This window comes from Notamacropus eugenii, chromosome 7, assembly GCF_028372415.1.
Source record: "Notamacropus eugenii isolate mMacEug1 chromosome 7, mMacEug1.pri_v2, whole genome shotgun sequence".
Lineage (NCBI taxonomy): Eukaryota > Metazoa > Chordata > Mammalia > Diprotodontia > Macropodidae > Notamacropus > Notamacropus eugenii.
In genome coordinates this window covers 124,426,628-124,441,942 of record NC_092878.1, presented here as the reverse complement: position 1 = coordinate 124,441,942, position 15,315 = coordinate 124,426,628, and the positions used below count along the sequence as shown (strand labels likewise).

Here is a 15,315-nt window from a genome sequence, read left to right as displayed (position 1 = left end):
CAAAAGTCAATTTTGTTGTCAATTTGATCCACAAAATAAAATGAATAAACTTGTAGACTGGATGACCTGCATGGTGTAGAATAGGGGTTCTTAACCTGGAGTCCATGAACTTTTAAAAATTTGATAACTATTACAAAATAATTGGTTTCCTTTGTAATAATATTGTGAAGAGGGGCCCATGACACACAGAAAGATCTAAGAAGCCTGAGTAGAATAGAATGAACACTAGGTATGGAGTCTGGGGAACTTATGTGAGCTAGGGCCAGTCAATGAACCTCTCTGTGCTTCACTCTACGATCTCCTATTATAGATGGCCATTTGAGGATGAACTTTCCCTCCCTCTGCAGGCCTCTTTATCTTTAAGGTGGTCCATATTCTTTAATGCATTCACTCAAGGACCATTTGCTAAATAATAGTGTTTTTTTATAACATTAGTACTTTTATACTGAGAGGATTTAAATCATATAGGTGACTACTAGCAGCCCCCAATTTATAAAATGATCCAAAAATGAGAAATCACCTTGCCATGTTTCCAGTCTCTTCCATCCCCTCTACTTTCAGCACCTTGGTCTACATAGCCTTTCCATCTCTTTGGGCACAAGTTTTGCTTCCTGGAGTCCCTGCCATCCAACACTGGAACCATTACTGTATAGAAAAGCAATGGTGGACCAGAATTGATTCTGCCCCTTTTGGGGGAGTAGATATGTAACTTCAAAGTTAAAATCTGGAACACATTTTCCCATAGGAACAGTGTTATGTGTGGGGACAAGATTCTTGGAAAGGAAGGGAAAAAGCATTTAAATAGCAGCTGGGTGGTACAGTGGATCAAATGTTGGGCCTGAGGTCAAGGGAAGACTCATCTTCCTGAGTTCAAATCCAACCTCAGATACTTATTAGCTGTGTGAACCTGGGTAAGTCACTTAACTGCATTTGCCTCTTCTGTAAAATGAGCTGCAGAAGGAAATAGCAAACCACTCCAGTATCTTTGCCAACTCCAAATGAGTCAGACTCAACTCAACAACTCTGTGCCATGAACTGCGCTAAGCATTTTACAAGTATCTCATTTGGTCCTCACAACAATCCTGCAGAGGGGGGCTATTATTTCCATTTTACAGTTGAGGACACTGAGGCAAACAGGTTAAGTGACTTGCGCAGGGTAACACAACTAATAAGCATCTGAGGTTAGATTTGAATTCAGAATGTTCTGACACCAAGCCCAGTATTCTATCTGCTGTGCCACCCAACTGTATAAGTGACTTAAATGGTCTTTTATGACCTAGCCTGAGAACCCAGATGATATCCAGAAAATATTGCTTCTATGAGAAAACATATTCCATGTTAAACTCACAAATGCTGAACTTGTAAAAATTGTATCAACATGTTTATAGGTTAGACACTACTGTTCTTTCTTCAAATGAATATTTGAATCACTAAGTTTATTTAAAAAGAATTCACACTTGTCAAGTTCTTTCATTTAAAATAAAGTGTTTGATAACCATTTTCTTTTACAAATTCTATGATTCTTTTTAAAGTTATTATTCTTTGTTCTTTTGGTGGAATTTTCTGATTGTATTGAAAAATATATCTCTGTTGAACAGAGTCCAATAGGGTTAATAGTGGATGAGAAGCAGTATGTAAGTATTCTTCCTCACTGAGTCGAGCTTCTTCTAGTTTTTCTGCATGGGTGAAAAGAATGGCTGTAAAATTCTTCCAATCAGGACCAAGAAGTTCCTTCAAAGAAAAGCAAAAATGTAATAGTTAACTCTCTCTTTTTTTACCCTTGTCAAAAGAAAAAAGTCACAGTCTTATACACAGATTTAAAAACAAAAACAAAATTAATCCAATTATTTAGAAAGGAATAACTGACATGTTTAATAGAACTTTATGATTTGCAAATTATTTTCCTCACAGAAATCCCATGAGCTTGGAAGTAGAACTCATATCTCTGTTCAAAGATGGGAAAATAGGCTTGAGGTTTTGCCTAATTTCACATGGCAAGTATGCAGAGCTGTCATCTAAGCCCAGGTCAGCATAGGGAGATAGACAAAGAGGTCTGCAGATGCTAAGAACATAGTCTAGCCAATAATGAGTATGCTGCATTCCAGTGCAGGAAGTGTCGGTGTTACCAGGTCAAGAAGAGGATCCCAATGAGTGGGATGGGGAGAGGAAGGCATTTGGTATTTACAGAATATCTACTATGTGCCAAGCACTAGCTATATGCTAAGTACGTCTTATAAATATCTCATTGCATCCTTAAAACTACTCTGTGAGGTAAGACTGATCTTTTTATAATGGGGGGAAATAGAGGAATTGTGACTTGCTTAGGGTCATAGAGCTAGTGAGTGTCTGAGGCGGGATTTGAACTCAAGTTTTCCTGACTGCAGGCCCAACATTCTAACCACTATGTCACTAGTTGCCTCAAAGACAGCACAAAAGGGAGGTAAGAAGGAAGAAGGAAGGACTTATTAATGCTAAACTTGTGTAGGACACAGGAAGAGATTCCAACTGCTCTCTGTTACTCATTTCTGAATTGTGGGATTCAGAGTAGACTGGAGAGACCTTCACCTAGGGGTGGTATTTTAGGATGATGAACTATCGAGGGCCCTAAGTTCTATACCAATCAATGACAGTTCGGAAGCAAGCAGCATCTGTGCTGCTCTGACCACACGAGTAGAATGGGGTCTCAGTTCCAAATTCTAACCCAGTTTGAAGCCTCCAGGGGAGCAAGAATCCCAGACCAAAGCAGAAGTTCTGTTGCTCTAAATCAGAACTTTACAACTGGCTGATGGTGGATGAGTCCAATAGCAGTTTAATGCTGCTCACACTTAAACTCACATCAGAAACTTGGAGAGCTTACATGAGGGGCAAAGTAGGGTAAAGGGGAAGGGCACCAGTCAGATTTTGCCCCAGATTAGATAGCTTTGGGAGTGCTGAAAGCTAGCAGGTCCCCAGCCTGGGTTTTCATTCTTACTACCCTAAGAAAGCAACAGCAGGCCTTCCCCACAGAAGTACACAGATCCCAACCCTATCATAAAATCTAAAGTATGATGTAGGCTGAAAAATGATCAAACAGACACAAAAGAATCTCACCTTAAAAAACTATCATGATGACAGGATGTGTTAATGAGAGTTAAAGATCTTTTCCACCTCCTAGTGGGCCTCAGGTGGAGCCCATTAAGGGAAGCTTGACTAGAGGAGGCTTGTTTTGTAGGAAGGCTCATAAGTTTTGTAATTTCTAATGAAACACTGGGTCACGAGGGTCAGGATGCCCTCTGACTCTAAAAAGTGTATATATATATATTGTGAGGTGATGTTTTAATTTGGGGCTTACTCTTTGGAAGAAGGTTTGTGTGCCAGATGGGATCTTAAGGAGCCCCCCTGCTTTGAAAACTCAGAAGTTGGTGTTTTTCTCTCTGGTAACTATGTCTGTATGTAATGGTCAGATAGTTGGATCTGTCTGTTGATCTGTGATGTATGTATTGCTTATGGTCAGACAGTTAGAAGCCCTGTCTGTTGGTCTTTATTTCTCTGATTCTATTTTCTCTGTTGGTATATCTAATTAAAGAAGATTGTTGACCCCTCAGAAGCTGGTTTCCTTTTAGAATGTCAGCAGGTCATCCAGGATGTGTCAAGGTGCTTGCAGCTACACAGGGACACTTTCAACAAACCCAGAAGAGAATGACTCCAAAACATCTAGAAGCAAAACCTCAAAGGAAAATACAGCTTGGGGACAAATTCAACTCCAAATTCCTGCAAGAGATGAATGAGAGTACTAGAAGAAAAACCTGAGAGTGAGAGCTATGGGAGAAAGAGTTGAAAGGAAAATAGGAAAGAAGTAAAGGAAGAAGGAGAAAGAGGGAGGAAAGAAGGGAGGGAGAAAGAAAAGAAAGAAAGGAGGGACGCCAGAAGGAGGAAAGAAGGAAGGACTTATTACGCATGCCAAGCATTGTGATAAGTGCTAGAAATGCATGTATAGGCAAAAAAAGAAAGATAGTTCCTAACCTCAAGGAATTTATTCTAATTGGGAAAGACAACACTGAGAAGGGAGGTGGAAAAGTAGGAAGGAAAGGAGGAGGTATCTGGCATTGGGCCATTATTTTGAAGTCTGGAAGTCAGGAACAGGGCTGAGAGATGACTGAAGACTGACTTGTGCCCCTCCTCAAAAAGAGGTCCCAAGAGGAAGTGATCAGTGGGAGAAAGGGGAAAATCTTACAGAGAGATATTCTAGGTTGAAAAGGCTTCAGATGTGGTTTGTTGTACCCGAGTAACGAGGTCCCAGAGACTGAAAAAAGTTCCAGGATGAGACAGCAACAGAAGCATGGTTTCAATAAATGTGTGTGTGTGTGTGTGTGATTGTCATTATATAACTTGTTTTCCTAGTTCTATTCCACTTCATCCTTCATAATTTCATGAGGTCTTCCAAATTTTATCTGAACTTGTGTATTTCATCATTTATTATGGCTCAACAATATTCGATTACATTCATATATACCATAATTTGCACAGTCATTCTCCAACAGTTGGGCACCCCCTTAGTTTCCAATGCTTTTGCCACTTCAAAAAGACCTGCTATAAATATTTTTGTCCATATGAGTTCTTTTCCTCTTTCTTTGAGCTCTTGACATGCCATTGGGTAGACTTAGAAGTGATATAGCTGGGTCAGAGCATATGCATAATTTATTGATATGGGAAGCAAAGTTCCAAATCACTTCCAATAATGACTAGACCAACTCATAGCTTCATGAATAGGACCTTAATGTGCCTCTAACCCTTCCAACATTTGTCATTTTCCCTTTTTGCTGCTTTTTCAACCCAATGGGTATGAAGTAGAGCTTCAGAAGCACTTTAATTTACATTTCTCCAATTATTAATGATTTAGGTGATTTTTCCATATGGTTATTTATTGATAGCTTAGATGTCTTAGAAACTGCTTGTTTGTAACCTTTGATCTATTGGGTAATAGCTCTAATAAAAATTTGAATGAGTTCCTTATACATCTTTGATACAAAACCTTCTATCAGAGAAGCTTGCTGCAAAGTTTTCTTTTTCTTCCAGATAACTCTTTCCCTAATAATTTAACTGTATTGGTTTTGTTTGTGCAAAACCATTTTTAATCTCCTATAATCAAAATTGTCCATTTTGTTTTCTGTAATTCTCTCTAACCTTGTTTGGTCATGACTTCTCTCTCTATCCATAAATCAGAAAGGCAGTTTCTTCCTTGTTCCTCTAATTTGCTTATGATGTCATTTTTAATGTTTCTCATGTGACCATTTGTAATTTATTATGGCATAAATGTGAAATATTGCCCTATACCCAATTTCTAATAAACTGTTCACAATGTTTACAGCAGTTTCATGTCAGATAGTGAGCCCTTATCCCAGTTACTGGGGTCACTGGATTTATTAAATAATAAGATATTGCATTCATTTCACTGATTATTTCACTGGTTAACCTCTTTTATCCAGTACCAAATAATTTTGATGATTTCTACTTTGTAATATAGTTTGATGTCTGATACTTCTAGGCTCTCCTCTTTTCCACTTTTTTACTACTTCTCTTTAGAGTCTTGTTCTTTTACTTGTCCATTTGAATTTCATTTTAACCCCATAAAGTAATCCATAGTCATTTATTTGGTGTCTGAATAAGTAAGTAAATTAAGGTAGTTTTGTTATTTTTTTTATGTTATCAGCCCATCCTACTCATGAGCAAATAATATTTCTCCAGTCTTGTAGGGCTATAACTATCATTTTAAAATAACCTGAAAGATATAGAGAACGTAAGATTCTATTATGCTTATTGTCTGTTCAATAAAACAAACAAAAAAAAGCATTTGAGTCTTCAGAAGCACCTTGCAAGCTTTTTTACAAGTTGTTTTCCATCCATCCATCAAAAGGACTCTGTTCCTTTAAAGATATGGCAGAAATAACCCTGATCCTCTGATAACACTCATCAGGCAAGGAATAAAGCAGGTATGCTTGCCAAGTGTTGACCCCTGTGATGAGAAAATCCACTGTAGAATCAAGATCAAAAAACTGTCTGGGAATAGTGACCTCCTCCAGATTTGCATGTGATTTACTGATTGTACTGATTTCATCCAATTTCAAAACATTCCAGAGCTTCCCAGAACAGACTTGTAATCACACAAGGGACCCTGGCCTGTCCATCCACATGCAGAAGACATGTGATGTAGAATACTTATTGTCCAGATATTAAGCTACATTTAGAATGCCTTACAAAACTTACCCAACAGCTTGTCTAGATAAGAATTGAACAGGATGGATCAGCATAGATGGGTTAGGATCTATAGCATCAAAGGGCTCTCTCAAATGTATGGAACAACTTCTGTTCTTAACTTATTTACTGGTTAACATATACTTGAACAGAAAAGTTAAGTTCAAAAATATCATCTGGGATTAGCAAAAATAATGTAATATGTTTTTAATAATTGTTTTAATAATTAATAAAAAATAGTGTTTTAATAATTGCCCCTCATTTTGCAGGCATCGAAGTCAGTGCAGTTCAGTATAGTTTAACAATGTTAAGAAATGGTGTTCCTTTATCTAATGAGATAGGAAAGTTAGTGATGTAATAAATTCATGTTGCATTAGTAAAAATATTCTAAGTGAAAGCAGTACTTCTAGAATGTGAAGAAGAATATTTGATGTAAGATTATTGGTTCCTAGCAATATATATGTGTGTATATATATATATATATATATATATATATATGGATACATATATATGTATGTATTTGTATGTGTGTATGTATGTATATATATACATATAAAATTAGATATAGCTTTTTTAAATTTCCTTACAAAATCATATGAAAAAATTTCTTATTCAGAAAAATGCATTTTTTATGTAGTTTTTTTGTCTCATATTTCATTACATTTTAGGAGCCTGTAGAATGTGTTTAATGGAATTATTTTTACATTTAAAGAGATTCTAAGAAGGCTTAGACCTCAAACAGGTCTTGTTATGAATCTTTTTAAAAATAAAATTTGGTCAAAATGTGTTGTTCCACATAGTAACTACTTATATTTCTTTGAGGAAAAAAATTAGTGTAACTTGATGTTGTTATTGAGTTGTTTCAGACTCTTTGTGGACTCCATTTGGGATTTTCTTGGAAGAGACACTGGAGTGGTTTGCTATTTGCTTTCTCTAGGTCATTTTATAGATGGGGACACTGAGGCAAACAGGGTAAAGTGACTTGCTCAGGGTCACACAGCTAACAAGTGTCTGAGGCCAGATTTGAACTCACAAAGATGAGTCCTCATGATTTCAGGTCTGGTGTTCTAACCACAGCTGCCCATGACGTGCCATAGGGAAGTTTATATTTCTAAAATGGAGTCAGTACGAATTTAGAATTGAGACCTGGATTCGAGCTCTTGTGCTACTGCTTACTAGCTGTTCAATCTTAAACAAGATACTTCAAGTCTGAGTCTCAGTTTTATCATCTGTAGATTGGGAATGATAATACTTGCACAACCTACCTCACATGATAGTCCAGGACAAAGTACCATATAAGCATGAGGTAGATACTTTTATGGTAAATTAGGAGGTGATTGTTTTGCCAAAGGATTGAATAAAAGAGCTTCTTTTATTTTGATTACACAAATGTTAAACAGCTGTGTGGATGATAAAAAGACATACCTTACAAACCCTACTCTTAAATGAAATTTTGAAAGTATGACACAATTAGTCAAAATGTGATCGATACAACTTTTCACAAATGTCTTTTGGGCAAAGTGCTTATGTAATATAGTAGCACACTGTTATTAGCTAATATAGAAAAAATAATGATTTTATAATAATAATACTTAATAAAGAAAAGCTCTTATAAATGAGACCTTAGGGGCCAGGAGAAGTAAGAAGAAATATAAAGCAGAAAAGTAATGTAATTTGAAAAATATTTTAGAATTTTATTTTTTCAAAAGTACAATCACAACATTTGATTAAAGATTATCAGCACCTTTGGAAGTTTTTCCTAATAATACTAAAGAAGTATAGTACCTGAATAAAGTAAAGGTCCATAGGTAAGTTCTGTTAAAATCATTCTAATGTGATCTTTCAAAATGATCTGTTCAATGCACAAACAATGGAAATGAGTCTTATTTCTAAGTTCATTTTGTTTCTAGCTCATTTGAGTTCATCAGTAGAGTTTGAACCAAAAGCAAATTAATTGCTCAGTGTCACTGTGTCCACCGGATATGTTAATACTTCAAAGCATTTAGCTTTAGTTAGGGAGAAATACACTATTTTATCTATAAAAAGGCCAATGTTTCACTTCTTTGGTGGATTCCACCTAGAATGACAGAGCTGAAAGGGACCTTAATGATCATTTAATGCAGCCCCCTCTGAGGGGTTTGTTTGTTTGTTTGTTTTTTTAATGTGAGACCTTTAGGTCCAGAGAATGGCTTGCTCAAAGTTGTATTTTGGAAATGGTAGTCTATGGGTCAGAGCTAGAATCCTGGTTTTTCTGACTCTTGCTTCAATTTTTTTTTCTCATATGCAGTGCTACTTCTTCAATCCACAAGAAGTTTGCATTTGTTGGTGGCTATTTCTAAAATGATGCCAACATCCTATAAGCAACACAAGAAATTTTCTTTTGGAACACTGCTAATAAAAGACGAGAATGTCAATTTGGTTTGTACTTTGTAGTCTCTTGCCTAGCCTAGAAAACAGTGGGATATCCTAGAGTGGTGTTACTTGGTATTTAGTCATCATTCTGTGAGCCAAGTATGTTCTCAGTGGATCTGGGGAAAAAAGAAATCAAGGATGATTGATACTTTGCATGAAAATCCGAGAGCAAGATAAGTTAATGTAAGTTATCTGGTGCTAACATTTTAAATGTGCTATTAAGGATTGAAGTCCTGAGCTACAGAGGATTTTTGCAATCAATCATGAATTGTTTGATAGCTGAGTGCTAATAGATGTAAGTGGGACTAGTCCTTCTGGGATCACTAGTTCAAGTATAAACTTTGTTTTCTAGGAATCATTTTAATTTTCCCAGGACCCACCAACAGCCCTGCCCCCATGGCTTGTGCTTGATGAAGTCATAACATCTGGACTTTTAGGGGAGAAATTGAAAAAAAAAGCCAACCATTACATCAACTGACAAAGAATTATCACAGAACCAGAGAATAATTATGACTTTTTAATTTCCCCTTTTTCTATCTTCCCACATTAAAAAAAAACAACTGAATTTTCCTCCAAGAGAGAGCCTATTTGGAATACTGAGACCTTGTAAGACAAATTAACTTGATCAAGGCAATGAATTTTCTCCCAAATACAACTTCTTAAGCCCTAAAATTTGAACATTATTAATTACAAAGTAAATTTCTCCAGGAGCTTATCAAGGCAAACTCCCAGTTGGCCACTTATACAGATTGTGTGTCCTAACTGTAGGATAAAGTAAAATACTGCCAAGTAACTGGAGATCCATTTAAGAAGAGAGAACATCTGGGGTCAAGTCCTGCCTTTGATACAGATTACCTTTGTGTCTTTGAGCAAGTTGTTTAACCACTCTGTGTCCTCATGCAACACTCAAAGGTGCTGATCTGCATTGGCAGAGGGAATTTCCTAGTTACTACTAATGGATTCACAAATTCAGATTAAAACAAGTAAAGTTGAGTACAAATTTGCAATCATATATTGATTGCCCCCATGAAGTTATATTTGCACATGTAGTTGTGTTGAGCATGGTGACTTCCACAGAGCAGGCTCTCAGCAAATATTTGTGAATAATTCCACCTTTAAGTGATGATGGCTAGGGAAAGGTTGTGATTCAAATAAGGTGGGCTGAAATAATGAATCCAAACCCAGAATGGAAGCATGACGTACAGCCCACAAGAAAGTTAGTAGACTTTGCCTTCAAAGTTTATTTCAGCATTTATTTTTAAAAAATCATCTCATTCTATGATTTGTCAAAGAAGCAATCATAGGTTTCTGAGGTCCTAGAGTCAGAGCTTGTAGGGAACCTCACTTTATTTCTGGCATAGACTACATTGTGGCTGCATACTCAAGGCTGGTTATAACCATGGCAGGCATATGCCAAACTGAGGGAGAAATTCAACTTGGTCCATTGAAATGTGGAAATTTTTAAATCAATGATTCTAAGCATTGTCCAACATAGCCCCGACTGCAAAATGCTTATTGTTACCAACCCAGTGGACACTTTGACTTATGTTGCCTGAAAGTTAAGTGTTTTAACTCATGCCATGTCATTGGAACTGGTTTCAATCTAGACACTACCCGTTTTCTTTTCCTAATTAAGGAGCAGCTGGGTATCTACTCTGAAATGCATGCCTTATCTGCCTTCAAGAGGACAAAAAGGGTCCCATAGTTATCTATAGCCAAAGAACATTAGTAGATGCCTAGCAATATCTGAACAGTACTCTATCCTGACAAATGTTCAGATACTCCCTGGCTGCCCAGAGTTAATAAGCATATCCATATGGCACTCACTAGTACCTCTGCAGTACTTTCAGGGAAAAAAATGCTATAAAAGTCCAAACTGTAAAAAGTTAATAGAAGCTTTCTGTAAAATGCTTGGGTACAATGAACCTGCCACCAGACCTGCCATCTGCCTCTAAAGATTTCTTCTATGTCATAACTGACAACAGTATTTTCTGTACTTTCTAGATTACAATTGACATGGTCTTAGGCTGTCTAAGGGGAGGCATAATGTCCAGAGGGAAGCAATAGCTCTGCTACTTATCCCTGGCTGAACCAAAAATGGGATGATAGATATAGGTCTGTGTGCCATGCTACTGTACTGGAGGTTATCCAAAAAAGGTGACCAGAACGCTGAGAAATTGGAGACTATACCATATGACAGTCAGTTGAAGGTATTGTAAATGTTTAGTCTGAATAGTGGAACTTGGGGTGTGGGCAGAGAATACTATCTCTGGGGAAATTTCTGTCTTTAAGAAATACTGTCTTCAAGTGTTTAAACATTGTCAAGTGGAAGAAGGGTTGGATTCCTTATTCTTTGCCCAGAAGGCAAAACTAGTGGCAAGGGGAAGTAGAGAGAGATATTACAGTTCAATGTGAGGAAAAACTTCCTAACAGTTAGAGCTTTCCATTAAGAAATTAATGTATAGGTCTATTAGTGATACCACACCAGTCAAAGTGCATGCAAAGTTTGCCAGCTACAGACATAATTCTGTAAAGGAGGACTTGAAATCACTGCCATTTGACTCTGGTGCCTTGAGTAGGGGAGAATACTTTTTGAATGAATCAAACTTGAGTGTGAACAGAGGGTGTATAACTCTTTGGATCAATGAAAGTCATCATAGAAGAGACTAGTTCACATACTAAGCTATTTACATAAAAGGAGAAGCTATCTCAGAAGTGGAGAGAAGGTGAATCAAAGAAAACAATGATGTATGGCAGAGAAGGAAGATTCTTTGTCTCCACAGGCATCTCAGGGAGGAGAACTTAAGCAAAGCAAAATCCCAAGAAAAGTCATCCATTTCCCCCCCTGATGCTTGTCTATCTATGAACACTAAAATATAATATCATCTGCTATTTTGTTACCCAAATACTTCCAGTAAATTGAATTTCACCTCAACTATAAGGAGGACAGAGGTTAACTAAAATAAATACAAATATAGGATTAGGAAGAGTGTCCAACCTTTGTGTAAGTGTTAGGAATTTTCCTAACTGGGGGCTCAGAGCAATTACAACTGAACTATGAACTTTTCCTATAAAATAAATTCCATAAAGCCAAAGAGAAAGGAATCCAGCGAACTTTAGAGCCAATGTATTTTCCCATAGGCTTAAAATGAGCTAATTATTGTAACAGGCTTTTACTGTTCCAAATTGTTTTCCAGAATGGTTGTACCAATCCACAGTTTCATCCGCAACACATTAATGTGCCTGTTTTCCCATTATGCTAGCCACTTCCTGACTGAAAAGTGAATGATTCAAGATGAGAAGGAGACCTACATCTTTTAGGCATGGCCAATGTAGGGATTTATTTTAATTGACTAAGAATGTTTACTACAAGGATTTTTGTTTTTCTTTTTTTTTCCTTTTCTTTTAAATTGAGGCATAAAAGGGAAAGAAAATAAATCTTTAAATTAAAAAAAAATTAAAAATTACCCAAAGGGGACTGGATTCCCTCAGGAATTAATAGGCCTCCTACTACTGGAGATCTTAAAATGGAGAATGAAAAAACTTACTGGAATATTGCAAAGGGAATTCTTATCTATATACAGTTTAATTTAGATGTCCTGAGTGAGGTCCTTTCCAAATCTGAGACTGCGTAGCCCAGGGGTGGGGAACTTGTGGCCTTGCAAGTCCTTAAGTGAAGCCTTTTGACTCAATCCAAAATTTTACAGAACAAATTCTTGTCCATTTGTTTTGAAAAATTTGCATTCAGTTTGCATAAGGACTTACAATGCCACATGTGACCTTATGGCCACAGGTTCCCTACCCCTAGTATCACCTTTTCCTCTCCACAGCTTCTCTTGACAATCATTTCAACCTGAGGTAACTAGGGGGCACAGTGCATATCATGTAGGACTTGGAGTCAATATGATCTGAGTTCAAATCCTGCCTCAGACACTAATTAGTTATATGACACTAGACAAGTCATTAAACTCTCTCAGCCCCAGTTTGTTTATTTGATAATAACAGCAACTAGTTGTGGTGCATATCAAATGGGATAAGATGAAAATCTTTAAGTGCTATATAAATGCTCGCTAGTTTTATTAACCTGATTTTTCCTATGGGAAGATGAGAACAGAGCCTAAACTGTCATTTTCCCTATTTCTCTTCTCTGTACACCCCCCAGGAAAAGGTCTTGCTTTAATTTAATTTTTTTTCTTTTTCACTAAAACTTAACAATCATTTTCAAACATACACATTTCAGTATACAAAGAAAAACAAGAGGATTATGCAAACAAAACCTGTTCTGCTCACAAAAACTGTCCACAGTTTTGAGAGGAAATGAAACCCAAAGACATTTAATGACTTGCTTGGCATTTTTTTGTGGTAACAAAAGTCTGGAAACAAAGTAGGTACCCACTGATTGGGGGCATGTCTAAACAAATTATTGTGCACACATATTTGAATATTACTGAACCACAAGATACAATGCACATGAAAAATTCAGAGAAACATTGGAAGATATATATGAACTGATTCAGAGGAGAGCCAGGAAAATAATACACCCAAGACTGAAACAGTATAAACAGAAAGAACAGGAAAGCAAAACTGAACACTGTAATTTTAATGACCAAGATTGACTTGGAGAAGAGTTGATCAAATGTACCCCCTTCCTTTCTGTAGAAAGGCCTGTGGCATATTGTGTATACTTTTAGTCAGGGTTGATAGATTGTTGGTTTGTTCGAAGGACCTGGATTCATACTTCACTGAAAAAAAAATGGAGATCATCTGTTGTGACCTACCCTCTCTTCCCCAATTCTATACTTCAAATCATTTGATTTCACTCCAGGCTGTGATTAAATACTACTCCCTTACCTGATTCCTTGGGGTGTTCATCTCTCCTGCTCCCACCTTGGTATTTATTGTGTGCGTATACTGTATTTATTTATTAGTGACCATGTTGTATCCCCCAGATAGAATGAAAGCTCACAGAGACAATGAAGTGGTGTGCAGTAAATAGAACTCTGGGTCTGGAGTCCAGATCAACTATGGTTCGGGGTGCTTACTAGCTATAGGACCCTAGGCAAGTCACTTGACTCCTATCTGCCTCGGCTTCCCCTGAAGGTATAACATGGGGATACCTCCCAAGGTTTTTCTGAGGATCAAATAAGATAATATTTGTAAATCTCTTAGTACAGTGTCTGGTATTCTAGTACAGAATAGATTCATAATAACATGTTTCCTCTTTCCTGGAGGAAAAAAGACTTTCTCATTTTTATATTTACATCCCCAGCACTTACAACCCAAGGTTTTTTGCTTCTAAGGCAATGAACTATATGGTAGCACCATAATGTTCATATCTTCCTATCAGTTTACTAATGAATAGCTGGAGAATAATGGGTAGCATTAGTGTTTCCTTTTAAAATCCACCTGGGAATATAGAATTGACTCATCTTCCCCCAAAGAGGCTACGAATAGCAAACAAATGTTAAATAAATAGCAAATGTGTACAGTACAGTAATCAAACAATTGAGGATTTTGTGGAGCATAAACAAATTCAGTTCATAATAAATTTCCAAAGGCTTGTATTACCTGGGTTCTAATTCTACCTCAGATACTTACTTAGCTGTGTGACTATGTCCAAGGCAACTAACCTGTCAGCCTTCGTTTCTTCATCTGTAAAAATGAGAATAGTAACAAAACCTACTTTGCAGAGATGCGAGGACCAAATGAAATAGTACATGTTAAGTACTTAGCAACCCAAAAACCACTATAATCATTTTAGTTATTAATAATAATTGCCACTATTCCCCTCCTCCTAAGGCTGTTCTAAAAGCTAGAATATTGACATGTTTGCATCTTGATTTTACCTGCACGAGATGGACAGAAGAACATTCTCCCTCTCCACTGAGGGGCACATCAGCTCTCAGGACCAGTAGTGCAAGGTGGAGCCCATCTCGTCCAAAATGCCTCACCAGGGCCTCCTTCACTCCCTGTTTCACCTGCTCCTGGCTCAGGCTGCTGTGAGGATAGCCTGGTGTGTCTAATATTTGGATCTGCAGAGTCACTTCTTGGCCACCACGCCGCATGAAGTGGGAGATTTGGCAGCTTCGGCCCAGACTGCAGTCCTTGGTCACAGAACATGGAGCCAAACAGCTGGGAAAGTCAATGCTGCCCAGCAAGCTGTTGCCAGCAGAGCTCTTCCCACTCTGGGTCCCACCGAAGAGGGCCAGGTTGATGATCATCTTAACACTGCCTGACATAATAAGCCCTTATCCAACAACCTGGGGAAGTAGAGGCAGGGCACATGTGATGTCTGACCAGTATAACTAGGCAGAATGTCTAGTTAAATGTATTTGGCTAAGTAAGGCTTCCTAATCAAAGACTCCCAAGTAGGTTTATTGGACTTGGCTAGTTCTATCATCGCCAGCATCCACCTTGGTGCGCAGAGAAACTAAAGATGAGAGGGATGGAAGGAAACATGGTTCTCTACTTCTTCTACCCACTCCAATCATAGTCTCAAGAGAAGTAATGACACTTGGAAGATGGAGAGAAAAGTGGTCTATAGAGAACAAGAAAAATGCAGAATTAGAAAAAACTACATTTTTCTTTGGAGAGAGCACCCAAAGAAATTGTAGGGGGGAATGTAACCTTGATGCAAAATCAGGTTAAGTTATCTCAGGGAATGAGCTTGGT

At 37.4% G+C, this 15,315-nt stretch overlaps 1 protein-coding gene across 1 annotated transcript; it reads right to left on the bottom strand.

Annotated features, from left to right (window-relative positions):
• Nucleotides 1–842: 842 nt before the first annotated feature.
• GIMD1 (GIMAP family P-loop NTPase domain containing 1) lies at nucleotides 843–14,891 on the bottom strand. The gene is made up of 2 exons (XM_072625043.1): nucleotides 14,490–14,891; nucleotides 843–1,731 (listed from the first exon to the last, which is right to left on the bottom strand). Exons 1-2 carry the CDS (start codon nucleotides 14,880–14,882, stop codon nucleotides 1,471–1,473), a joined length of 654 nt encoding a protein of 217 aa, XP_072481144.1. The 5' UTR covers nucleotides 14,883–14,891; the 3' UTR covers nucleotides 843–1,470.
• Between the last annotated feature and the right edge of the window lie 424 nt (nucleotides 14,892–15,315).

What these genes read in the sequence shown, in the direction of transcription:
- GIMD1 (XM_072625043.1), bottom strand. Translation starts at nt 14,882, where the DNA reads ATGTCAGGCAGTGTTAAGATGATCATCAACCTGGCCCTCTTCGGTGGG. An exon ending in CTTCTGTCCATCTCGTGCAG is followed by an intron (nt 1,732 to 14,489) that starts GTAAAATCAAGA and finishes TTTTCTTTGAAG; the next exon opens with GAACTTCTTGGTCCTGATTG.